Here is a 26145-nt window from a genome sequence, read left to right on the forward strand (position 1 = left end):
TGGATTTAATAAACCCACAGCTGTGTCCACTTTAGCATTGCTTTTTCTCTAGGATTCATCGTATTTTTTTTTAATTTTAACTAATGAAAAACTTTTTTGTATTACAAATATGATGAATAATGAAACAACCAGAGACTAATTTTGATAGCTCTATTTCTGAAAATCTTCTCTTAAAGATATCACTAGAGTAACGAAGAACGCTCATGTAAAAAAAGCAAAATCTAATATTTTAAATTATATTTACTTTCTGTTTCTATGGCATCATCTTATGGGGGATCTTTTGGATCTAAGTAAAAAGAGCCTTAGTTCTAAAAAAAAATTTCAAATAAATAAAGAATCTGGGGGCAGGGGAAAGGAAACTATATATAGAGAATCTGGCAAAAGCACCAGGTTGAGGTTTGGAATATTCCCATTCTCCCCTCTTCCTCTTTTCAGAGGGCATAGAAAGGAAAAAGGTAATAATAAAACATGATTGCTTCCTATGATTATGAAATTCTAAAGGGAAAGCAATTTTTGCATTAATGTGAAAAATTCTTCTGAACTACCCAGTAACAGCTGTTTTAAATTTATCTGTAGCAACTGCAAAAGTAAATACTTCTTTTGAAGTTATGATAAAAGGTTCATCTCACCAATCAAGCTATATTTCCCCTCTGCAAACATTTGTGTGTGGTTGAGATTGGAGAGATTTCTCATCTCTGAATGATAGAACCACGTTGGCTCTCATACAGAGATGTGGACCAGAGTAGTTACAGTTGTGGTTGATGTTTCATGCATGATCAAGTAATGCCTTATGATCTATTCACATGTGAAGTTTTAACTTCAAGCAAAATGGACTAGAAAAACTGAACCACCAAAATGATTCCCAAAGCCAACTTAATGAAATAATTATATGGATTGGAAACATTAATAACTACTTCCTTGAAATGTTACTTTAGAAAAATTTCTTAATGAAAAATGTACCTTGTAGAATTTCTAAAATGAATATAACATATTTCTCCCAAAATTTAAAAGCATAGGTTTAAGAAATATGCTCTATATTTAAAATCTACAGCCATATTTGTTCATACCATGTGAATAATGATAAAAATGAAGGATCAATGCATATAAATAGTTTGTTTAAAATAAATGAATACATAATATAGTATAAAATAATGTGTTACTATTACCATGGCTTAATATATAGCAATCATGATAAACTAGGCATACTCTAAAACTGAATTTGTTTTAAAGTATATCTAATACATAGTAAAAACTAAACTTGTTTAAAACATTGTAATAAACACACAATGGATAAACACGTTTATATGTTAAAGTTAATAAACTAAACATACATTAACATATGTAACAAACTTCCCTGGTGGTGCAATGCTTAAGAATCTGCCTGCCAGTGCAGGGGACATGGGTTTGAGCCCTGGTCTGGGAAGATCCCACATGCCGTGGAGCCACTAAGCCCGTGCACCGCAACTACTGAGCCTGCGCTCTGGAGCCTGCGAGCCACAACTACTGAAGCCCACATGCCTAGAGCCTGTGCTCTGCAACAAGAGAAGCCACCACAATGAGAAGCCCATGAACCTCAACGAAGAGTAGCCCCCTCCTCACCTCAACTAGAGAAAGCCTGAACGCAGCAATGAAGACCCAGTGCAGCCAAAAAATAAATAAATAAACATTATGTTTTTGTTAACATAACAATGTTATGTTAACATTTATAAATTAAATGTTAACATAAGTTTATAAGTTAAACATATGTTTAACATGTTTATATTCCTTAAACTTATAAAAAAACATGAATAACCTAACCTTATTCATATTGATGAACTATAGACGTTTCATCTGTTCACATGAGAATTTAGCTTTACATTCCTTGAAGGGAAGATATGTCTTTCTCTCTCTCTGTCTATGACTTAATTCAGTGATTGGGATTTACCAAGCCTTAATATACATCTTCTGTTGTGTGTGGCATAATACTGGTTGTCAGAGCACAATAGAATTAAGAAAGTGTTTTCCTATTGCAGATTATAAGCCAAAGAGATAAGCTGACAACCTTTTGCTCCCTTAAAAAAAGAAGTTTTATATATATATATATATATATATATATATACACTTTATTATAAAATTAAAACAAAACGAGTTACTGCCCTAATGAAGTTTATGTTGCAGTGGTGAGCATAAATTGCCTAGACATGCTGGGATTTTCAATCTGAGTCAATGAAGATCACTTAATACATTGCTGAAAATGTACTTCCTTAGTGATCTCATAAAGCAATAAAAGAAGCTTTCTTTGTATTTCATCCCAACAACTATGAAAGGAATGCTGAGTATTGTTATATATATACACACATCTCTCTCTCCCTCTGTGTGTGTGTGTGTGTGTGTGTGTATATATATGTGTGTGTGTGTGTGTGTGTATCTATAGGTATGTAATATATAGTGTGTGTATATGTATATACACACACTAATAGAATAATTATTTACATAATATTAATGCTAGAAGATGATGTGCTTCCAAAACCTGAAACCAGAGTTAGAATTTCATAATAGAAAATTTATAGGTTATCACATAAGATGTGGAATTGAATTACACCTCTGTCATTTGAGAGCTACACAAACTGTGGCAAATTTCTTAACAATATGTCTTGTTTTTTCATGAATAAAATGTGAATCATAATGTCTATGTAAATGATGACTAAATGATATATGAAAGCACTTATAAACTACAAAACAATATGTAATATATTCATTAATTGAAAAGACGAAATAGAGGTAAGCCGCCCAAAATTTTAAAAATCTGGAAATTGTAATAATCATTGTAATAGTTAGGAAAAAGAAAACTAAATAATTTCAGAGGGAACTTTACTTTACTTTGCAAATGGGGGGATAAGAACATTTCAAGGATAAAGACAAAGGTGGTACAAGCTGTATGATCAGTATCATAGACTAAAATTTAGGATAATCCACAGATTTAAAAAATTGTTAAGGGCAACAACAACAAAAACCTTTTTAAAGTTTATCTTTAAAATTGATAAATGAGGAAGGAAAGTATCTGCTTAAGATCTAGCATTGTATACAGTGAATGCATGCTTTTTTTTGCTTTTTTTTTTTTAGAGACAGTGTAGAATAATGATGATTAATAGGGGTTTGAAGCTCAGTATTAGTGAGAGGATTACTTAGAGGATATCATGCTGTTTTAAATGAATTGTGTTGAATTATGTTTCTGATTAATATAACAGCTTGCAAGATATGATCTTACTAACTGTTGTAATCACCTGATAAGAGGTAGTGGTGGCAAGAACTGTATATGGTAAAAGTGTCAAACTTCAAAATAAGGGGAAAAGCAGATGCCAGAAATATAAGAAAAAAAGTGTTTGATGCATAACAGAAGCACAAATCTAGAAGAGACCTATTAATTCTAGTCTGCAAATATTTATTAGACACCTATCACTTTAAAGAATTGTGTCCAATTCTGATACTCAAAGATTAACATAACATAAAATGTACACTCTTGTCATACACAGTATCATAGCAAAACAGATACGTGATAAGGTCTGTGATAGATTTGTGGACAGATGTTGTGAAGCATGAAGAAGTAACACTAATTTTATCTAGGGAAGTGACAGTAGACTTTATATAGGATGTAATTTTTAACTTGAATGTTAAGGAGGTAAGTAAGAATACTGAAGAGACATAAACCATTCAATGAATTTGAAAAAATGTAAAGTGCCAATAATAGTTTACTAAGAACAAATACTTTTCAAAAGCATAGCATAGTGGACAAAACAATGAACCAGGAGTCAGGCAATGTGGTTTTAGGTCTTGCTAAGCTACATAAGCTTACTGTGTGTATATATATATATATATATATATATATATATATATATATATAGACACATATGTATAGAAACTAGGGTCTGAAAAGGTATATATAGCATATTTTTTCAGGGCCAAGTTTTCTTATATGTAAAATGAGGATGATGAAATAATTTTTTTCTTCTCACATACTGTAATCTACTGAAAAAGGAGAACTCCAAAAAATGTATATCTTGATTTAAACAACAAATGTGTTCAGTATGACAATTAGGAACAACAAAGCTGTCATTTTTTTTTCTTTGCGGTACGCGGGCCTCTCACTGCCGTGGCCTCTCCCGTTGCGGAGCACAGGCTCTGGACGCGCAGTCTCAGCGGCCATGGCTCCCGGGCCCAGCCGCTCTGCGGCATGTGGGATCTTCCCGGACCGGGGCACGAACCCGTGTCCCCTGCATCGGCAGGCGGACTCTCAACCACTGCGCCACCAGGGAAGCCCAAAGCTGTCAATTTTTAAGTGCTTATATAAGTTATATTTTACCAGTGATTCTACATGTATGGATAGTTTGTGGACATATGAACTGGACAGTCGTGAATTGTGATGCTTCAAAAACTGTATCTACAATGGTGTATTATTAAGTGTATGGTAAACTGAATAATGGTCTCTAAGGAAATACCACAATGCTGTATTTGGCCTGTAGTGATATTGAACACATTTAACAACTTTGTATACAGCAGTTCACAAGTTGTGTTTACCAAATTAGTAGATTACAGAAGTTAGAAAAGATAGCTAAATTAGAATTTAATGAGACTTACACATGCTGGAAAAATGATGTGGGAGTAATAACTAAATTTGAAAAGCAAATTAAAACTTAACTGAAATTTAAATGAGCCGACATGTACAATAACTTTACAATGCTGCAATTAAACCTGCTTCAACTAAATTATAGTGTCCAGGATGAAGATATATAAAGTCTCAATGTCTTTGCACTGCTTCGATCCAGTCTATAGTATCAAGGTAAGAATCAAGGAGCTACTTTTAAGAGATACATTGACAATGCCTTTAATACTGGACATCTTAATCTTTATTAAAACTAGATCATAAATATTTTATCATAAATCATATTTTATATTATAAAATTTATCATAATTATTCATGTCCATATCTGTCTCATAGGCACACTTTAAATTCAGTGTGTAAAATTACTATGAATTAGGGCTTCCCTGGTGGCGCTGTGGTTGAGAGTCCGCCTGCCGATTCAGGGGACATGGGTTCGTGCCCCGCTCCGGGAAGATTCCACATGCCACGGAGCGGCTGGGCCCGTGAGCCATGGCCGCTGAGCCTGCGCGTCCAGAGCCTGTGCTCCGCAACGGGAGAGGCCACAACAGTGAGAGGCCCGTGTACTGCAAAAAAAAAAAATTAGTTAATTAAAAAAATATAAAAAATAAAATAAAATACTATGAATTAGCATGTGGTATGATGGCACACAGTGCATACACAGTGTTTGCCAGTAAAAAAACCCTGTGATTTGTAGTATTTTCCAATTTTAACAGTGTAAATAGTCCCAACAGGGCCAATGTCCAAATACCAATGGACTCTCCATTGTATAAAAAATCTGAGATTGTGAGAAACAATTGAAAATATACTGGTAGCTAGCCTAGAAAAGAAGTAACATCAGCAATTTCCAAATAGTTACAACATTCTCCATGAACAAGAGTTCAATTTACTCGAAGTAGCTCTTTGAAGTATACCTCAGACTAAAGTTTAAAGTTATAGAAGAAAAGATCCATTTTTTAACAATTAGCTAGAGCTACTTTGTATAAGGAAGCACTTTTAAATAGTTAACCAGAGCTACTTTTCAAAATGGTAAAAAAAAAATTAACACTTAAAAAAATTATAAACAAAACAGGGAATTAACCACTTGTCTTCAGGAATTCCATAGGGTCATTCTACATTGAGCAAAGGACTGAATTTTCTAACTCAGTGGTTTACAAATTTCAGTATGTCCGAATATGGGCAGCAGATTATTTTGATGGTTCCTCAGTTGATGTTAATGTATAGGAATGAGAAGTCATTAATGAAATTATTCTGTGATTCTTTGTGTGCCATTGTTATAATGTTACAATTACAAACTATTAAGCATAATAAAAAGCAATCCACAACCATGAAATTATTCTCAGTAGTTGAAGGGCATAGTAAGACCTTCCTCGTGAACTTAAAAATTAAAGAAATGAAGTTGCCAACATTCAGTGACAGAAGTTGGCTGACCCAACAGGGTTAGCAGAAGGCTAAAACAATAAGAGTAGACTTAAGAATTTCTTTCAGTTAGGCAGCATGGGGATAATTCTGAACAACTAGAGCTGTATTCTATAGTTTTTGTATAAACAAGGACATTTCTGATCTAAAGAGAAAATAAAGGTATTGACCAATATAGAAATAATTTAAAAAGAAGCAAAGAAGCATTACCATGCTTGCATTTCCACTTCATGTAAAGAGAATATCTGCAACAAAATTTCTGGATCCGGAGCCAAATGAGATGCTATGTTATCTAAATTTCTTTAGTTCCTTTCTATTTTCACTAAAGCAAGTCTTGGTTTGCTGTGGAGCTTGACTGCAAAGAGAGCTGCACTATAGCAACCTTCACACCATTCTATATTCATGCCTAGCATAGCTCCTGGCAAATAATAAAAACTCAAATATATATGTTAATGGATTACCACAGAGAAGCAGCAGTTCTTGATCTTCATGACACTCCTCATTTTCAGTGTGAATTAATAGATTGGAATTCTTTTGTCAGCCTTAATCTTGGTGGTATTTATTTACTCAAAGCCTTTTTGTCTCCTGTGCGTAATGAAGAGAGAAAATCTCTAGACCTCCAAGTGGAGGGCCAGATGAAGCCTGCCTTATCCCCAGGCAAACACATCCAGGTCCTCTAGTTAAAATACCCAAAATTGTTTCATTTTTACATAAACAAATAACTTTTACATTGCTATTTTCTTTATTTACTCATTCATTGCCTTATATCCATCGTCATAGATGCTTATATTTTCTCCATATTCTGTAGGTGGTAAATAAATTCTCACGTACAAATAGGTATTGTGGATTTGTTACTGTTTGCTTGTTCTTGTGTTCTATTTTGTAAGTAATATTATGTAAATATTTAAGATAAATTCTAACTATGAGGGCTCCAGCAAAGCTAGCCGTATTCACTCCTTCAATAACATCATGAGCTCATTAGGAAAAGTGTGTATGTGTGTCTGTTTTCTCATCACCTACTATCTCCTCAATTCCTTGTAAATTGATTTATGCCTCTACCACTCTACTGAGACAGCTCATTAAAAGGTTATTTATGAATAGCCAAATCCAATAATCCTTCTAAGAGCTCTTTTTCCTTTACCCTTTAATGTCTTCAGTGTTGTACATCTTCCCCTCCTGTTTGAGAACCCTTGTATTCCCTACCAGTCAACCCTCATGGCTCTCTTCCAAACTCTATCAATTGTTTGTCTCTGTCTCTTTCATTAGGTCATCACTTACTTTCTACTTTTAAAAAAGAATGATCTCAAGGTTCTATCATTGAAATTTTACTTCCCCCCACCTTTTTTTTTTTTTCCTCTCTTTATGCTCTCTACTATTCAGGTATATTAAAAAATAATGGTTATACAGAAGCCTCCCAAATGCAGGGTTGCTGTGAGGATTAAAAGAACTAATATGTTTAAAGAGCTTTGAGGCATATAACATATTTGATAGATGGTACTAATTACTGTATTTTTCTCAAAGTCTAAACATACTTTTTCTAATGTTTATTGGATGTCAACAAAAAATGTTTTACCAGCATCTCAAACCCAAGCTCTAAAAATCAAGTTCTCCCTTTTCCCAATAACCAGCTGCTTCTTCTGATCATCCTATCTTTGTTATCATCACTATCCTTTTAACTTAATTTTCCATATGGAAAACACTTCCCCCTAAAAGTCTTAATCTGTGGAGAGCATATGGTTTAGTTCAGTCAGTTAGGTCAGTTTGTAGAATATATCCAATCACTATACATACATAATAATCTGGTTCAACTTCTTCATTTTATAGAGAAAGCAAATGAGGTCCAGAAAGTCTAAGTAATAGAGGTTAAGTGATCTGCTGATGTTTACATAGCTGATCCCAGACAGCATCAGATTTGTACCTACTATCCTATGTAGCTTAGAACTTTTTATGGAAAGAAACATTTTGAATGTATAAAGTACAAAGATAAAATGCTGTGAAGGAGAAAGTAAGTCATTTGTCAAATAACCTCTCACAGGAGGGCAGTGATATGTATAGCCATTTCATTATAAGAAATTACATCAGGAAAGATCATTTTAGTTTATGAGAGATTGCTGATTGTCAAGCATGGGATCATGCTCTCTGGCTGCCTTTCCACGTACTTGAAGTTAATTGATATCCTACTAAATCCTCAACCACCAGAGACACAGATGCCAAGTTAAATTTACAGTTAGGAAACTGTTAAGTTATGATTTCGGTGATACCACCAAATCCTCTGTGTTGCTCATTCTTTTCTGACCTGTGCCCTAGATCAAATAACTGCTCCTTCTTCTTTAAAACTGAAACACCCTTATTAGTAAAGAAAATATATTTCTTGAACTCAATGAATAAAAATATATATCATTACAATTATTAATTACGGGTTATGATGAGATTCTTGTAAAGCTGTATACTTCAGTAAGCGTTTAGTTTGTGAGACTGAATCAGCTAAGCTAGCTTTTCTCAAAATTAGGACTCAATGCTTCTGAAATACATAAAGCCTAAACCTAATCTTTCATTCCTTGTGCTTATAGACTTTATAGCATTCTAGACCAAAAGAAATACTAGCCCCATATTTCCAAATTAACCATATTAATTTAATATGACAGATGACATGGAGTTGTTGAACTAATCGTTCATTGGCAACACATATATGGTACCAGAAGCTTCAGAGTAAGATCCTTTCAGTGTATTATGCCAGTCTTAGAATGGAAAAATCTTCTTAAAATTGTAACAACTGCAAAATTTTCTTAGCGGTAAGTAATAGTTAAGACTATGGACTTTAGAAGCTAGAATATATGGGCTGAAATCCTGTTTCTACCATTTACTAGCTGTGGACCTAGGTAACTTATTTAATCTCTGTGCTCCAGCTTCCTTATTTATAAAATGGCAAGATAATACATACATCACAATTTTGCTATTATGATTAAATAAGCTTATAGAAGTAAACCATGTATTTGGTGTTATTATTGCTATTATATATGAGAGGAGACATCATTTGGCACAAATTATTGTCAATCTCTACAATTTTCATTAGCCAGACCAGCTAAAGAAACACAACAGTTAGCCATATTGATCCTTATACTAGCATAAATTCAGGCATTAAAATATTATCACAGTATTCATAGATGAGATGGTTTTATTTCTCAGGGAATCTTGTGTCTGCAATTTTGCTTTGTTTTCACTAGATGGAACTACTAATAGTTGAACTGGGTAGATTTAGAGAGTCAAGAACTTGAGAAAGCTAAATTAATGGAATTTTTCCAAGAACAGGAACCCATAGGCAGTTTCCTTTTTATAAAATAACATAAACCCTTTACTTGAAACTGTTAATCTGTGGTTCATCTGGACTTTCTTGAAACACTCAAGCTCAAGGTGAAACCAGTTAATGATGAAAGACCATATGTTAACCTCCATAATTAAAAGCATGTGCTAGGAGGGGAATCAGTCTTTCTAATAGAAATCAGTGCTTTCCTATTTGTATTTTTTCACCTGATTCTACTTAAAACTACACTATAAAAGTATTTCATAATAGCATCTCCTTACCGGTACATCTGACCTTCTTTCCTCACATTGATGTACTGTCTTACCAAACATTTTTGCCTGACACAAATTATCATATTTAATCCTCACCCCAACCTAGGAGATAACTTTACAGGTAAAAAATAAAAACATAGAGGTATTAATTATCTTGCAAATTCAGGGAATCTGAAGTAAAGCCTACATGCCTAGCCAGTTTATTTCTCACATCATCACACACTTGGGGACCAGAGAAATCACAAATGGAAGGGAAGAAATAGCAAAACCTATTGGATTATATAAATTACAAGACATGATAAATTAACCACTTCTGTATAAATCATCCATATCTACCTTGATGTTATATTTATTCAATTACTATCAAATTTTGGTTTAATTACAAAATGGGTCTTTGGCTGGCTTTAGATTTGCAAATTAAGTTCTAATTCTACTGAATTATATAGCATTACATAGCAAGATCAGCAACTTAAAAATACAATTTGAAATATTGGTTTGAAAGGTATGTAACCCCCTTTTAACTGATGTCATTTCTTTTGTAAGATGAACAAAATCTAAAATGATTTTTTTTTTTTTTTTTTTTTGCGGTACGTGGGTCTCTCACTGTTGTGGCCTCTCCCGTTGCAGAGCATAGGCTCTGGACACGCAGTCTCAGCGGCCATGGCTCACGGGCCTAGCCGCTCCGCGGCATGTGGACCGCAGCACGAACCCATGTCCCCTGCATCGGCAGGCGAACTCTCAACCACTGCGCCACCAGGGAAGCCCTGATTATATTTCTATTAGAGCCTATTTTAAAATTATTCCATTTAATGTTATACCTCAACAGAAATTGACAGCATTCTGTACAAATTATTTTTAAAAGCACACTGGTTCTAAAGTCTCCTATGATGGAAAAATCTTCCATTGTACTATTCTTAATAGTGCAAATTGTTCTTATCTGCTGTGTAAAAGAAGTTTAAGTATTTAAAATCTGTAGTTGCATAGTCAATTAAGCTTTGCTGTGCATCTGTTCTGTTCTACGTCTGATGAGAAACTTTCAGAATAGTAAGATTAACACAGATGCCATGCTCCCAAAACTTATGAAATGACAAATATTTAAATTAGCATAATTTAGATTTTAAAAGATTTAATTAAAAAGATTTAATTTCAGATTTAAAAAGGAGCTAAGTCTATCTATCACTCAAGGTTGAGGTGCTTGCATGAGAGACACTCACGGTCCATAGCAGTGGACAATGAAAACGTTTCTTTTTTGTGTGCTGAAGATGAGAAAAGAAATGAAGAATCAGAAAAAATAATAACATATCTAACTGAGGGAAGTGTTTTTACATGTACTTTAGAGAAAAATAACTATCATAAAAATTGAAATAACAACATAGGAGGCAGAATTCATAAGTTGTGAATATTTGTGCTTAAATATACAATTCATAAAAATGCATATAGTTCTTATTTTACTTGTTTATTCACTGTCAACAAAATTTTATTGACTGCATTTGGGGTTTAAGAAATACTTGAAGTGTATGTAACAGTGTTGTTTCTTTGATCAAAACACCCTTCTCAGAACTTGCTGCATAGGCAAAGATCACTTGTTCCAAACCCTGAGCCAATCTAATTGTATCCATTTTCATGGTTTTCATGAAGTCTAGCTGTACATCTTACAGGTGGCTTCTCTGAGATTCTCTTGTGTACTAACAATAAACAAGCCAGCTTGAGAGCCTCTCCACTGCATTTTACGCAAAGTCTACTTTACAAGACTGTATACAGAATGTGAATTGTCAATAATAGTTTGAAAGAAACAAAGTTGGAACTTGAGAAGGAAAAACCAAATGAATGGAAAGGCAGTGAAGATTTATTTGTTTGTTTGTATAATATAGTTTTGAGAAGTGTAAAGGGACCATATCCTTCTTTGTTAAGATAAAGAAGGGAAGGATCTTAGAGGTGGGGTTTGAGATGTTGATGGAACCAAGTCAGCAGATCCTGCAAATTATCTCCCATTTATTAGTTTGGGATCTCAATAAATGGAGCTAAATGGAGAGTGTATTGTGGAGAGTGTTGGAAATTTACTGTGGTGTGCATAGAAATTCCTTCCTTTAGTTGTACCAAGTTGAGTAAAACAATTCATGTTACCCAAAGCTCTTTCATCTCAAGCTTCTAAATTTACTTTTTTTTTGCTAAAGTCATCAGAGAGGACAAGATAGCAATTTACATAGACAATGGACATGTTTGGTTTTATCTTACATTAATAGTTGAGATTTTAGAGCTTAGAAAAACTCGTTAATATTTGTTGTATTAATAAATATCAAATCTGGTTTCTTACACATTAAATCATTAGATCACAAAGAAGTGAGTTTCATGGAATGTGGAAAGGGATAGGGAGATGGCAATCATGAAGTAGCATGTTGGTGCAAACATTAAAATAATGTGAAACATCAAAGTAATCAACGTGAGGGGAATAAAGAAAATGTAAAATACAGGATAAAATTTGGTGAAGGTCTTAACCTTGTAAAGATAGATCATTCTACTTAACTCCTGTCTAGCAAAATTGGCATTGATCTAATGCCAGCATTTCGTCAAATGCCAGGATTTCAGTCTAATCATTCATCGATCCTTCTATTGCTCTTTAAATCACAGATTAAAACAAAACAAAGAACAACAAAACATAATCTACTTACTGAAACACTGTTTTCCCAACATACATAAGTCTCCAATAAAGATGAAAAAATTAGAAATAAAAAAAACTATGACAGAAGCAGTTATATTTAGTTATTTATTTTACCCTTTGCATGTGTTGACCTTGATAAGTTAGTTCAAGGTTTATTTCATGTGAATCGCTAAAAGAAGAGGTAGAGATTTAAATTTAAATTTAAAAGGTTTAGAAGCCAATGAGGAGTTCTGAGGCAGAAACAAACATGTAAAAAAGAATGGGTAAGAAGCACAATTTGCTGATTACAAACTATTATATAACTGTACAAACACTATTATAGAAATACATGTGAGATCTTCATTAATACTGGATAAACTAGTTAATATCAGTTCGCTGAACAGATGGGAGTCAATAAACATTTTAATTGAAAATTACAAGAGAAAATTATATTAGATTAAATCACAAAATGATGACTTTCACTGGAAAGTTTCAAACAATGTCTGTAGGATGTTAATACTTACCTGTGAGAGGATAAAGATTTAATATATAGAATATGTAAATAAAGATGTAATAAACTATATTGATATTTCATGATAAAAGAATCACATCGAAGAACTAAACAATTTCACAATTTTCTTTGGTATTATGTTCACAGAAACCCTCCTTCAAAATGAAGACTCTCTTCTTTTAGGGTAGTGACTAGATTTTCATCTCTATATTTTCAAAGACTAGGCAAGGGCATGACAAACACTGGCCCTCAATAAATGGTTGATGGCTGAAGGAATGTGCGGATGAGTCTCAGAACTGATACATAAGCCACTGGTTCTTTCTGTGGAAATAAAACCTACTGACGACTGTATCTTTCACAACTTCTAACTTAAATTGTATCAATATAATAATATTCAATTAAAAATAATACTGTTCTAATGAAAGGTGTAATAAACCAAACTTGACTTAACAAAAAGAAAATGATAGAAACAAATATTTACATGAACTAGCACAAGATGTAACTTAATATGTCTAACATCTTCCAATTTCTCTTGAGGCCTTTGAGAATTTTACTTTTGAAAGAATGACATAATTAGAATGTACTCTTTCTAAGATAGGTAGATTGCAATAATCTAGGCAATGACAGGTAAAAAGTAGTGAGCTTCAAAATATTGAAAAATGGCTGATTTCTAAGGACTTAAACATTGGTAATATTTAAAAATTAAGTTCAAAATGTCATTTCTGATGTTAATCTATTAATATATTAATGAACACTGACAGACTAACACAGATATTAAAGATTTCCTAGCACTTTGCTAGAAAATTGATTTTAAGACTTTCTGTTTGACCTCCTTTAAAAAGATGTAACAGGTAAAAGAGCGCTCAAGTACTAGTAGAATTCAGGGATGAAATTTTTTCTTCTTAAGCCATGAAGAGAACATTGAACATGAATTCAGTGCAGGTAATCATGGGCCTGTCAGCATTTCTATTGTAAACTTCATTTAAGAGGGTTTATCATCTCTATCATCTTACACACTATTAAGCCAGAAGTTGGCACACAAATTAGCAGCCTGGATGCAAATTTGTTAACACAAAACATTTGAATCAGTTCAGCTGTTTTGATTTAGACATCAGCCAAGAAACCTTAACTTAGTGTTTCTCCATATATGCGAACACTGAGTAAATATTTTGTCTAGTTTACATAGTTCAGTCAGTTAGAGCACAGAGCCAATAAATTCAAGGTACTGTGTTTCATGTCCAGGAGATTCATTTGTGTTTATTCTGCGTGTTCTCCTAACTTTGATCTGTTGTCTCATAAATGCAGCTTTTAGCAACACAGAGCTCAATATTAGAACATACAGATAGATTGGCATAAATTCATTACCAACATTTGGGGGAAATTCAAATTACACCTCCACTAACAGAATCAGAAAAGTCATACCTGTATATAAAAATATAGTTTAAACATTGAAACAAAACCATTCCTAAAAATTACAAATTATCTGATGTTAAAGTCTTTTAACAGTATCTTATTGTGCTTTAATAGAATAACAATGAAATAGACCAATTTTCACTTCTCTATATTAAAATACTCATAATAAAATCAGCTTAAAATTATATTTTTCATTGATTCAGTTGATAAACCCCAGGTATCATTATATGGTATTCTAAGAGAAAGTGAAATTAAAAACATTTTTTCTTCTTAGATTTCATATATATGTGTTAGCATATGGTATTTGTTTTTCTCTTTCTGACTTACTTCACTCTGTATGACAGACTCTAGGTCCATCCACCTCACTACAAATAACTCAATTTTGTATATATATGGAATCTAAAAAAAAAAAAAAATGGTCATGAAGAACCTAGGGGCAAGACGGGAATAAAGACGTAGACCTACTAGAGAATGGACTTGAGGACATGGGGAGGAGGAAGGCTAAGCTGGGACAAAGTGAGAGAGTGGCATGGACATATATACACTACCAAATGTGAAATAGATAGCTAGTGGGGAGCAGCCACATAGCACAGGGAGATCAGCTCGGTGCTTTGTGACCACCTAGAGGGGTGGGATAGGGAGGATGAGAGGGATATGCAAGATAGCTGATTCACTTTGTTATAAAGCAGAAACTAACACACCATTGTAAAGCAATTATACTCCAATAAAGATGTTAAAAAAAAAACATTTTTTCTTCATATTTCTTTCAAATCAAACAACACGCAGAGTGTGAACACACAAAAAATACATATTTGAGAAATTACAATAATATCAAACAGTGAAACACAGCTGATAATTTTATTAAGTAGCTGTGAATGAATAAAGAGGCTAATGGGAACGTGAACAAGCTCGAGAAAAATGCATTTTAATTATCAATCTGTTTCCCCTTCCCTTCACCAAAATCATGCAAACAAAACATCAAGTCAGTTTATGATTTAAAATTTCAATAGACTAAAGTGAATTATTACAATTGGATCAATTTTAAAATGGAGAAGTGGGCTAACAGTCAATTTTCAACATTAAATAAAATTCTGGAATGTATAATTGTAGTAAATAGACTTGGAGACAGATTGCGGTTGTAATTTATCCCTAAATTTTGGCAACTTTGGAGAAATCTATACCTAACTGTTGTAAGATGCAAAACTATTCAAAATAATGATGTCCCATAACAGTGTCCAATGTAATACATATATTCTATGAATAATACATCTGAGGGCATTGTTAGGATATCCAAGATTTAACATTTAAAATATAGGTTAAAATGACATCTCTAAAAATATACCCACAAACAAAATTTTAATAATGTAAGTAGAAAAAAGGTAAGTACATATTGAGACAGTCTAAAGTTCAGAAAGGACTTAAGTACAACAGTGCTTTTGTTGCATATGAAAATACATTTTATCATCTTCTAAGGAAAATGTGATGCTAATTTTGAGTGCTTAAGTATAATTTAATATGTGTATTTTTTCTTTTTTAGACAATGATGTATATTTCAATGCCCCCATTTAACTTTTAGTTAATTTTTAGATTGCTTGTTAAGTTTCTCATTTACCAATATTATTACCCTCATGTATCTGTGTCTCTTGACACAATCGCTTCAGGAAGTATTGTTTTGAGCCTGGTAAGGATTTGGGCACAGGCACAGTAGTCTCTCCTCTCAAGGTGCTTTATTCCCATAAACCAGTTAGGACTAAATAAAAAAGCTCATAAGGCAGTACCCAGTAAAAAAAAAACATGCACTGAACAGAGAATTGAAAGACTATTTCACACTCCCTTGTTTGGCAAGTCTCTTCACTTCCCTGAACTTTCTCCTCTGTATGTGAAAATGTACACCTATACCTGTGCTTTTAACTAGGATGCAGTTATGGGAAGAAGTAGAGCAAGTGGTTGAAGCTTGGGTATGAATGTTTTTTTCTAAAGCACTTTGCCTTGAACCCACAAATAAATCTAATGCACATTCCCTGTTAGACACTAGACAAATAAGTCATAAGAGTTTTCCCATCGTTAAAACTCTATAGAACTGAATGGAAGAGTAGGTACCAAATGGAATAAATTTATTTGCCATAGCTTATGACACAACTGGTAAATAGTTTTATGCCCACATATTATTTTATATGTGAAGTCCATAAGTCATTTACTTTCATAAATTTTTAAATTTTACTCAGGAGCACTGGGTTAGAATTTAAGGGTTATATGTTTTGATTTGTATTTTTCTTTTTTGTCCTTAATGCACTAAATAGTTTTATATCTTATATTGACATATTTAACTTTGTATTATTGTGCATTTACTTCACTTACTGTTGCTTATAAAACTGGAAAATAGCTTTCACATCCATCTTACAGAATAATTTAGAGAATAAAGTTAGGCAAGTTAAGTAAAAGATGTTGAAAATTACAAAACTGAGAAGTTATGTATTACTGTAACTGTGATATATATATATATAAAACGATGTATTTATATATAATATGTGAGATATATATATATATAACATGGATATTAATTTTAGGCTTTCTTTTAAATTAAATTCTCAAGATTTCAGTTTTTCTCTTAAAAGTGAAGAGGTTTAATTAGTAACTTGGTCATTTTTAGTTTTTGTTTTGTTTTGTTTTTTTGGTTTTTTTGCGGTACGCGGGCCTCTCACTGTTGTGGCCTCTCCCTTTGCGGAGCACAGGCTCCAGACGCGCAGGCTCAGTGGCCACAGCTCACGGGCCTAGCCGCTCCGTGGCATGTGGGATCTTCCCGGACCGGGACACGAACCCGTGTCCCCTGCATCGGCAGGCGGACTCTCAACCACTGCGCCACCAGGGAAACCCCGTCATTTTTAGTTTCAACTTTTAATGAGCCTATGAACTTAAAAATCTATTATCATTTCAGATTTCATTCAACCACTAGCTAACCAACGATCCTGAAAAGTCATTGCACCTCTCTGACCCCAGGAAATGTGGATGATTTATAAATGGAGATGATAATCTGTACATAGGAGATAGCAGCTATCTCACAAGATGCTTGTTAGGATTCAAAACAGGAAAATGAGAGAGAGAACCACTTTTGAGATGTGGATGACACACTCTATATAAAGGGCTTAGCACAGAGCTTCCTGCTGCTCATATTTTATGCAGTAAATACACATGCCTACTTTGGTACCATTTCCCCAAACATAATAATGTCTTATATCCTATCTATATATGAAGCACCTCTGAGTATTCTGGAGTCAACCTCCAGATGAACTTGTATAAGGGAAAACTATAGCATAGTTGTTGTTTTTTTCAGTTAAAATTGAATAAACCCTCTTCTATGAGTCTATTTCCCTTTATAAATTTCCTTTCAAAATGGTATGCAACCGTATTTTTTAAGTTGTCATAGTTAAAAAAAACCCTTGCCATTACTTTAAATTATGTAATCATAAATATTCCTTTAAAACTTGCTAACATAAAGCAAAGGAAGGAAGAAGGACTTTATAATTTTGAATGTTACAAACTCAGCTTTTAAGAGAATCACTCATTACTTTTTATGTATTTCAGTCCCTTTCTGAACATTAAGACACTTCAAATTTAGCGACATTCATTATTTTGGAAATTTTACTCCCATATCTTGAAGAGACTTTAGAAATATTTCACATGTCACTAAAATTGAAGATAACCCCTTCACATTATTGATTGTTCTTACACTATTAATATTTATAAAATATATTATTACTTCTATGGGAGTTTTGCATGATACCATCATTTATATAGATCATGTGAGAGAAATGTGCAAATGTAAATACAGATGAGAGAGAATGCATAAATCTCAATATAATATGAATATATTAAAAACATGAATAAAGTAAATTAGGAACAGATTTTCTAGATTTAAAAGCCTTTAAATAAACTGTGCCCAGATTATGAGAAGAAATAAATAAGAATTTGATTAAGTAATAGCCCTCTAAGTTCTTTATGAGAGATTAAAAAACTCAGTACACTGATTTTATTTTTATAGGTTTGTAATGTCAAAAATAGACTTTATTGAATATATGATTAGTTATTTATTTGATGTGCGTATTATAATAGTCTTAGAAAATATTTTCATTCCACAATTGTTTGTTTGTTTTTTTGTCTTTTACCAAATGGGTAGTTAACATTAAAATTTACCACAAAACATATAGTCACTAATATTTTTACATAGTACTAATTGGTATATGGTACTCAGATATTAACTTTTGTGATTATCTTCATTGATGCCATCTGAGAAAACTCTGTAGTAAAATTGATAAGGTACAGTAGAAAGAGAGTTGAACAGGAACTTGAAGACCCAATGATCTAGTCTCAGTTCTGGAGCTAATTATCTTTGTAACCTAGTAAAAAAATCTCTTATCTTTTCTAGGCATGTGCATTTTACTGTATAAAATATGAGCAGTGAACTAGCTGGTACGTAAGAATTCTTCCAGCCCCGGAAATACCATGGATTTGTGACAAGATGAATTAACAAATTCATGTAAGTACATTAATCAATCAATATTAAAATAAATCAATATTGGTATGCAATGGATAAAATTAGCCCAGGAGTAGGAGTAACATATTTAAGCTATGGGTCTGCTCCTGATTCATAGAGCCAGCACCCAAAGTAACTGTGTAAAGGTGATAAGAAGAAATTTCAAGAGTGTTTCTCTAATGTATAATAGCCTAGGAACTTAGCCAAAGTGAAATAATAGTGAGAAGATGCTACATTTTTAATTTACTGCTGTGGACAAGTTAGGACTGGTAGTGTTAGGGATGAAATGTGTGGGAGTTCATACTAGCTTTGTGCATGGAAGTGTATTTTAATAATACTGATGACAGCTACTAGTGTCAGGCACTATATATGTTACATATATAATCTTCCTACTGAAATTCTAGTTTCCTTTTTAATAGATAATGAAACTGAAGCTTAGGAAAATTGAGTTGCTAGTAGTTGCTAGATAGTTGCTGGCAGAATCATTATTTGACTTCAGGTCTTGATGGCTCCAGAGCCCTTGCTCTTTCTACTTTACTGTAGTGCTTCTCAAATTTTAGATCACATCAGAATTACCTGGATGACTTGTTAAAAACACCTATGTCAGTGCCAACTACCAGGGTATCTGTGTCAATAGGCCTGGGGTAGGGACCTGAGAATTCACATTTCTAACAAGTTTCCAAAGGATGCTGATGCTGCTTGTTTAGGAACACTTTGAAATCACTGCAGTGCAAACATTTATGAGCAAATAGAATGATATTGTGATATCTAAAGGCACCTGATTACCACAGATATACTTGTGAATCAGGTACAAGGTATATGATGCATATGCTAATCTTATAAATTTTGACTTTTTAGAGATTTCAAAGTGGGTTGCAGGGCGACAGGCTGTGATTATATAAAAAGTATTAATCCTTAAGAATCCTCAACTAGCACCAAGCAATAGCATAGCAAAAGGTGTGATGGCATGAAATGCACTTGATAGCTGCAAGATTGGAGGCTTGAGAAAAAGAAAGATGATCACCAGCCCTGAGACCATGAATACTGGAAGGTATTCAATAAATTGAATTTTCTCAGTGACATTCCTGTAAAAGTGATATTCCGGATGAGAATGAGAGCCTTACGAGGGGTCTAATTCAGAGAAATTCCTGTAGACATGGAGATTGATCTCCCTGGAAAGTACCATGAATCACCCCACCTGCTGAAAGAAAAGATGAATTGGTAATGACAGTATCTGTTCTATCATCCTTACCAGACCTCATCCAAAATCCAAATTAGAACTGTCACTGTATCTATAAACTACACACCCCTTTGGATTATGAGTAAGGGGAATGGAAAAAAAGAGAAAGAGAAGCTATATTTTAATGTATATATAGATAAAATAAAATGGCCTTAAGTTTTATTGGCATCTCAGGCATTTTCCCCTAATCTTTTCGTTGGCAGACATTTTACTTTTAATTTCTCCAACGCTGGAATTCAAAGTACAAGATGGCATATTTTGTCAAATAGTCATGTTACCTGAAGTAACAGGTTCCTCACCAGACATGTTGCTTGGTGCTTCAAAGTTATTTCTCAAACTGGACAAAACATTGCAAGTATTTAACATCCTGAAGCCCTTTCTGGAAACCCTGATATTAAGTAGAAGAAAGTAAAACTTTTGGAACACAAGGAGAAGTATATTTGCAGCCTTAGGGAACGTAAGTTTAGTTGCTTTTGCTTATTTGTATTTGCGATTAGACAAGTATTTTAGCATTAGAGGGTTTTTTTCCTATATGCATACAACGGCATTATTAATTGCTACCTTTCTTAATTTTTGTTTTATCAGATCTCACTTTTGATAAAGTTTTACTATATTTACAGCCCTGTACGGATGCCATTTGCTACTGCTTTATTTTAATATTTCACTGTTTCCATAGACACCAAACTGTGTGTTCAGGGAAAAGGCATGTGTACCCCAAATCTATTCAGCTAGAACATAAATAGTAATGCTAATTAATATCGTGAACAGTAATAACTACCGCAACTAAATCTATGCCCCTGGAGTACTTAATCTATGGAGTAATTCTACCCCTTTTCTCCTTGAAGGATCTCAAAGGCTCTGGCATCAGGTTTTCAAAACCTGAAACCTATTCCTTAATTATTTCTGCTCACACACTCACTCTTCCTACATGGACTTGATGCAGCCCTCACATCCTTCCCAAACCCCTCAACACCAAAAGATTCGGGAAATTTGATGCTGCACAGTGACATTTCCAAACGATTTCAACAGGGTAACTGTGCAGTGGAAGTTCAGCTCAGAGCTATTGAAGCCTTTTGAGGGCAGTAAATTGGGTTGGCTTACCAACTCGGTGGTGCAAAGCCTCCCCAAAGGCGCCGTGTTCAAGGAGAGGGGAATCCGCCTGCTGCCTGAGTCTATCTTTCTTTCTTTGGTCGTCCTGCTTCTTGTTCTTTCTGCATTGCGCTACCGTCCCCGTGCCTGTCCCTCTTTCAGCCCTCAGCTGGCCTCTCCAGCAGGTCTGGGAGAGGACCACTTGGCACCCGGGATGACCCTGTACTCTTTCATTTCTTCTGCCCTTTCCCCTACGGTCCAACGAAGCCCTTGCGGCGCTCCAATATTTGGACTGCCCCCTGCTTGCTTTCCTCCCAGCGGCAGAGGAGGGCTGGGGATGAAGGGCATGGTAGAGGAGCATCAGTCTCCATGACTCATTCCTCAGTGAGTTTTTCGAACTCCCGGAGAGCCTGTTGTTTCAGTGAGGGCAGCGCTGAGGTCAGCATGGGGAAAGGGAGCTTTCTCGGCGCCTGCACCGGATCGCGCGCGACAGCAGTGGTTGCAGCACCACCGACTCCGGGAACAGAAATATACTGTTTGCTACCCGCCGTCCGTTTCCGCCTCGGACACCCACCCACACCCACCCTCGAGGCCTCCCGAAGGATCCTCCGTGTTGATCCGCGTGTACCTCCTCCTCCCAGCCACACACACACACACACACACACACACACACACACACACACACACACTCACAATCTCGGCAAAGGCCAAGTCAGGCATCCAGTTTCAACCTCAGGTGGTCCATGAATATTTTAGGTAGTCTGGCCTTCTAGAAGCAAATAAAGTATTCCCGGAGGAAACAGATGGAAGGGAGGGATTCCTGTCTATACTGCAGCAGGACGGGGACACCTGAGGTTACCTCTAAGCAGCTGACTCAGTCCTGTTAACCTCAAGGGAGGGTTTTGATGGTGGCCTTGGCAGTGGGTGGCTTTTTGTTTGCTGTTGTTACTGGTTTGTAAAGACATTAACCCAACACACCCACCTTTCAAAAGGTCCCTCAAGACACGACAGAAATTTTCCTAACGTTACTGACAGGGCAGACTGTCGCCCTGAGGTCAGGGGAGTGGGGGTTATCAGCCCCTAGCACAAGCGCGGGGCTGAAACCTGCGGCGCGGTCACACTGGGGCGGGCAAAAGGTGCTCATGAGCGCTGCTGGCAGCTCTCCCCCTGCGTGGACACTGCGACCCTTTCCAGTGCTAATTAACTGCGGGAGAAGGTGCGAGCTCCGCTCTTCCAGAAGAGCTCTGTGGCGGGAGTAATATCTCCTTGGAGTCCCAGAGCACGCGGAAACGTGGATCCTTCTCGAAGTCCGGGGTCCAGAGAGAAGCCTTGAAATCACGCTCTAGTACACGGTGGGGGACGCGGCCCACTAGTTCTCACCTGCTGTCCACCGAGGTTAGTGCTTTCTGTACCTTTCCTGCAAGATGTGTGTGCTCCCCCAGGAACTCCCTAGAAGGAGCGTGGGGAAGCACACAGCGGGTGTCTGTTTACGTGGGCGGGACGTTTAAGCACAACTTGGAGATTCACAGTTTCTATGTGATTGAAACCTAAAACAGACACGCTGCAGCTGCAGACTGCATTTCAGAAACCTCTGCTTTCGTGTGTGTGTGTGTGTGTGTGTGTGTGTGTGTGTGTGTGTGTGTGTGTGTTCAGCCTGAAATAGGCATGCATCAAGTCCAAGCTGCCCCCGCCCCCCCTCCACAGCCCAATTTGGTGCCCTCCATGGCCTTTTATTTCAGATGGCGACAGGAGAGAGAATGCCCAGAAAGGGTTGCCTCTCTCTTCAACCCCACTCGAGCGATTCAGGCCTACTACTGAAGGCCACTTTGTCTTCTACTCTGAGGCGTTTTCTCGCACTGAGCCTCTTTGTCATTGCTGTTGCAGGCAGAGGTGAGATAGTGGAGGGATGAAAAGTGTGGACAGAAAGTGGAATTCTCCTGGCAGGAGCTGTTCACCTGGAAAAGCACGCGCCTGCGCCTCGGACTTCCTGAACCCTAGCACTAGCCTAGATTAGGGCCTGCAAAGCTCTTAGAAGGATTCCCCATCCGGAGCTTCCCCGTGGGCCTGGAAGACCAGAAGAAAAACAGCGTGGAAGACAAAAGCAGTCGTAGACATTGGGGGAAAGAACATTTAAGCCATTGCTGCAATCTTGGTTTTCGGAAAAGCCTTGAGACTGAGGTAAAAAAAATAAAATAAGGAGAAGGGGAAGAAGGAGAAGAAACAACTGTAAAAATTGGCACCACTGGGCGACTGGGAGCAAGTCTAAAGCATACAGCCTCTGTAGGTTTGTGTCTCAGAATTTGAGGACAGTGTTCCAAGTTGTAAAATATAGGAGATGTCCTTCAAGTGGCAGATAAGTGACAATGAAGGATCTTATTACCATTAAAATTATTTTAATAGTCCGTAGAAAAATGATTTTGGACGGGATCAAAGCAGAGTGTGAACTACTCCTTCTTCCCAATGTCCCCGAAACTGGGGACCGATTATCAGTGGACCGATTATTCAGTGGGCCGATTATCTCAGTCCAAATTACGGGAGCTGTGAGTAGAGGAGAGGGGTCTCATTTGCAGTGCCATTTAAAGCAAACTAACGCGCTGTTCGTTTCTATCGGCGCGTCTTATCTAAACTATACGGTAGGTACGGGCAGCCGGGCTGTAATTGCGAGCAGCGCTGCTCAGTGTTTGTCAGGCTGGCGTGCTCGCCCAGCTTCGGAGACTCCCTCTCCCTATCTGCCCCTCGAATGTGTTTTGACTCAACAGGTATCACATGAAAACTCGCACTTAACCCCCGGTCATCTTCTAGCAGGAGCCACCTCAACATTTTTCCTGCCAGGAACTGTCGCTGGCTCCTTGCGCCTCCGTCACGCGGAGCGCGCGTCTAGCTGGCAGCCCCAGGGCCATCCATTAACCACCGACTCCCAGTGGCAGGCGAACTAAGCATAAATGCAAGGCTCCTCACACGTCGAGCCGGCGACGAAAACCCCTTCTAAGCACCCCGAGACGCATTTTGTGCGCTAGGCAGTGTAGTTACGCCGCCGAGGACAAGCGTTCTGGCTTAGAGCTGTGCTGAGGCTGGCTGGGGGGCGGGGTGTCAAGCTTTGAGGAGCAGTTTGGGATTACAAGGCAGTTGCTGCCACAGAGATCAGGGACAACTTCTTGGCATTTAAGGATGTAAATTAAAATTCGAGACATGACACACATCCTTGGTCCTAACAGAGGGAGAGGTAACCCTTCCAGCTCCCTCCACCCAAAACATGAATTATCATTTCCACTGAATGCAAATGGACTGCCTTCTGTGGGGGGACAGCCAGCTGCAAGCTGTACAATAAACTGTTTCATAGAGACGCGGCCCGATTGCGGTTCAGAGAGGCACTCCTTTACAAAGGAAGAAGCGTCCAGTTTGTGTTGACAGCGGTGGCGCGCCTGGGCCAAAACAACCCCCCTCCCTCCCACCACCCACCCCCGACACACAGACACCCGGGATTTGAAACTAGCTTCACTAAAAACGACATCCCTCGCGTCTATGTGAGCTGCCATGACGGCATGAGTCATAAACACCGCCTGAGTATTTTTTGCAGCAATTAATGGGCAGCAGGGTGCAGGAGAAGTTTTAGAACGGAGCTGGGGATCTATTTTCTTCCGGAGGACAGCTCTCCTTCCAATGATCCTGACTGTCCCTTGCCCTCCTGCTTAGGAATAAATTTTACATCCTACCCACTCCCTCCCCTTGTCTGTTGTGCATGTGACACTCACTCTACCTGTCTGAACGCTGAGACTTGCTGGGGATTTTCTTTTTGGTCGTCAGCTAATGACTTTCCTCCTACCTTCATTCATCGCCAAAGGTAGCTCGTTAACATTTCGTGGCGTCTCAGACCGTTTAAAAGCCCCATTTTAAGCGAAACCTCTACCACAGAACCTATGGAAGCTCCTCTATCATTTATCAATGCAAAAGAGCCCACGTAGAAATAATTCACATATGCACGCACACCTTCATGTTGGTGTGAGGGATGCGTGAAAGACCCCTGTGCCCTAATGCATTTAAAATCAGCACATTCCTAACATGTCGGTAACTTTCCTACCTGAAAGGGTTAAAAATCATATACACGAGACTCTTTAATATAAATATTCCAGCCAAAGCATCAAACACCACTGGTTTGACTAGAAATCAAGGTAATCTTCACCACCAAGAAAAGTCTTGCAGAGGAATTCTGCCTGGATATCCACTAGTTAGAGGGTATACGAACCAACTCACGTATTCGTTTGAGTATACTGCAAGAATATTTATTGAGCACAAGCTCAATCACTGCATTGAACGCCAAATCTGGCAAGCAAAATGCATTTCCTATCTGAGGGGGAAAAGAGAGCTGTGAATCAACTCCTTCTTCTGTATTATCATGATTATTTTTTATCTGTGCAAACTGCAAAGAAGCTACCCCTCTCCGGCGACAAGTCAGCTCACCTCCATCCAAAGCAGAGGGGACCCCCGAAAGCAAACCTACCTTTCACACAAGACACCGTCAATAAAAAGACGAGGTTCCAAAACGTAAATCCACTTTGAGTCCCCATTTTCTTCATCAGGATGAAGTCTAGGCGGCCACATTTAGCGCATTTTCTCGTGTCAGGCTCCCGGGGTTTGGATTCCTTCGCTCGGCTCTCCCCTTTGCGGATCCCTTTCATATTATTCGCGAGCTCCTAATTCCTGCTCCTAAGCCCGGCGCAGCGGAGTTGCTGCTGTTATTGGTGCGCGGTCACAGCTCGAAGTGAATGGTGTTTCTGGGATACCACAGCAACCTTGACGAGGACTCAACCATCTCTCTCCAACGGGGGCACAAAGTCTTTGCTACTCTGGATTCTGTCTTTCCTTGTGCGTTTTTACCCCTCCACCGAAATCTACCTCAATTCTAGCTCGTTATAGCAACCACCAGAAACCACTGGTGAGCCTCTTAAAGGCCAGCTCCTCTCTTTGACAAACTCCCCACAATATTTGAAATTAAGGGGTTTGATTTTTTTTTCCCCCGAATAGATCAATTCTGCCTGTAAAACAGCCCAAGAAATATTATGTTACTGAGGTCTCCATTGCAGCCTATGAATATAGA

At 36.8% G+C, this 26145-nt stretch overlaps 1 protein-coding gene across 3 annotated transcripts in view; it reads right to left on the bottom strand.

Annotated features, from left to right (window-relative positions):
* Positions 1-25726, bottom strand: part of CSMD3 (CUB and Sushi multiple domains 3) — a gene marked incomplete at both ends in the record, with an annotated part of 1083475 nt that extends 1057749 nt beyond the window's left edge. For all 3 annotated transcript variants that reach the window (XM_082858355.1, XM_082858354.1, XM_082858353.1), the window contains one exon: positions 25549-25726. In XM_082858355.1, coding sequence (XP_082714481.1) covers positions 25549-25726 — 178 coding nt within the window. The remainder of the gene's footprint in view (positions 1-25548) is intronic.
* Between the last annotated feature and the right edge of the window lie 419 nt (positions 25727-26145).

The sequence above is a fragment of the Leucopleurus acutus genome, assembly GCF_964270905.1.
Source record: "Leucopleurus acutus genome assembly, chromosome: 17".
NCBI lineage: Eukaryota > Metazoa > Chordata > Mammalia > Artiodactyla > Delphinidae > Leucopleurus > Leucopleurus acutus.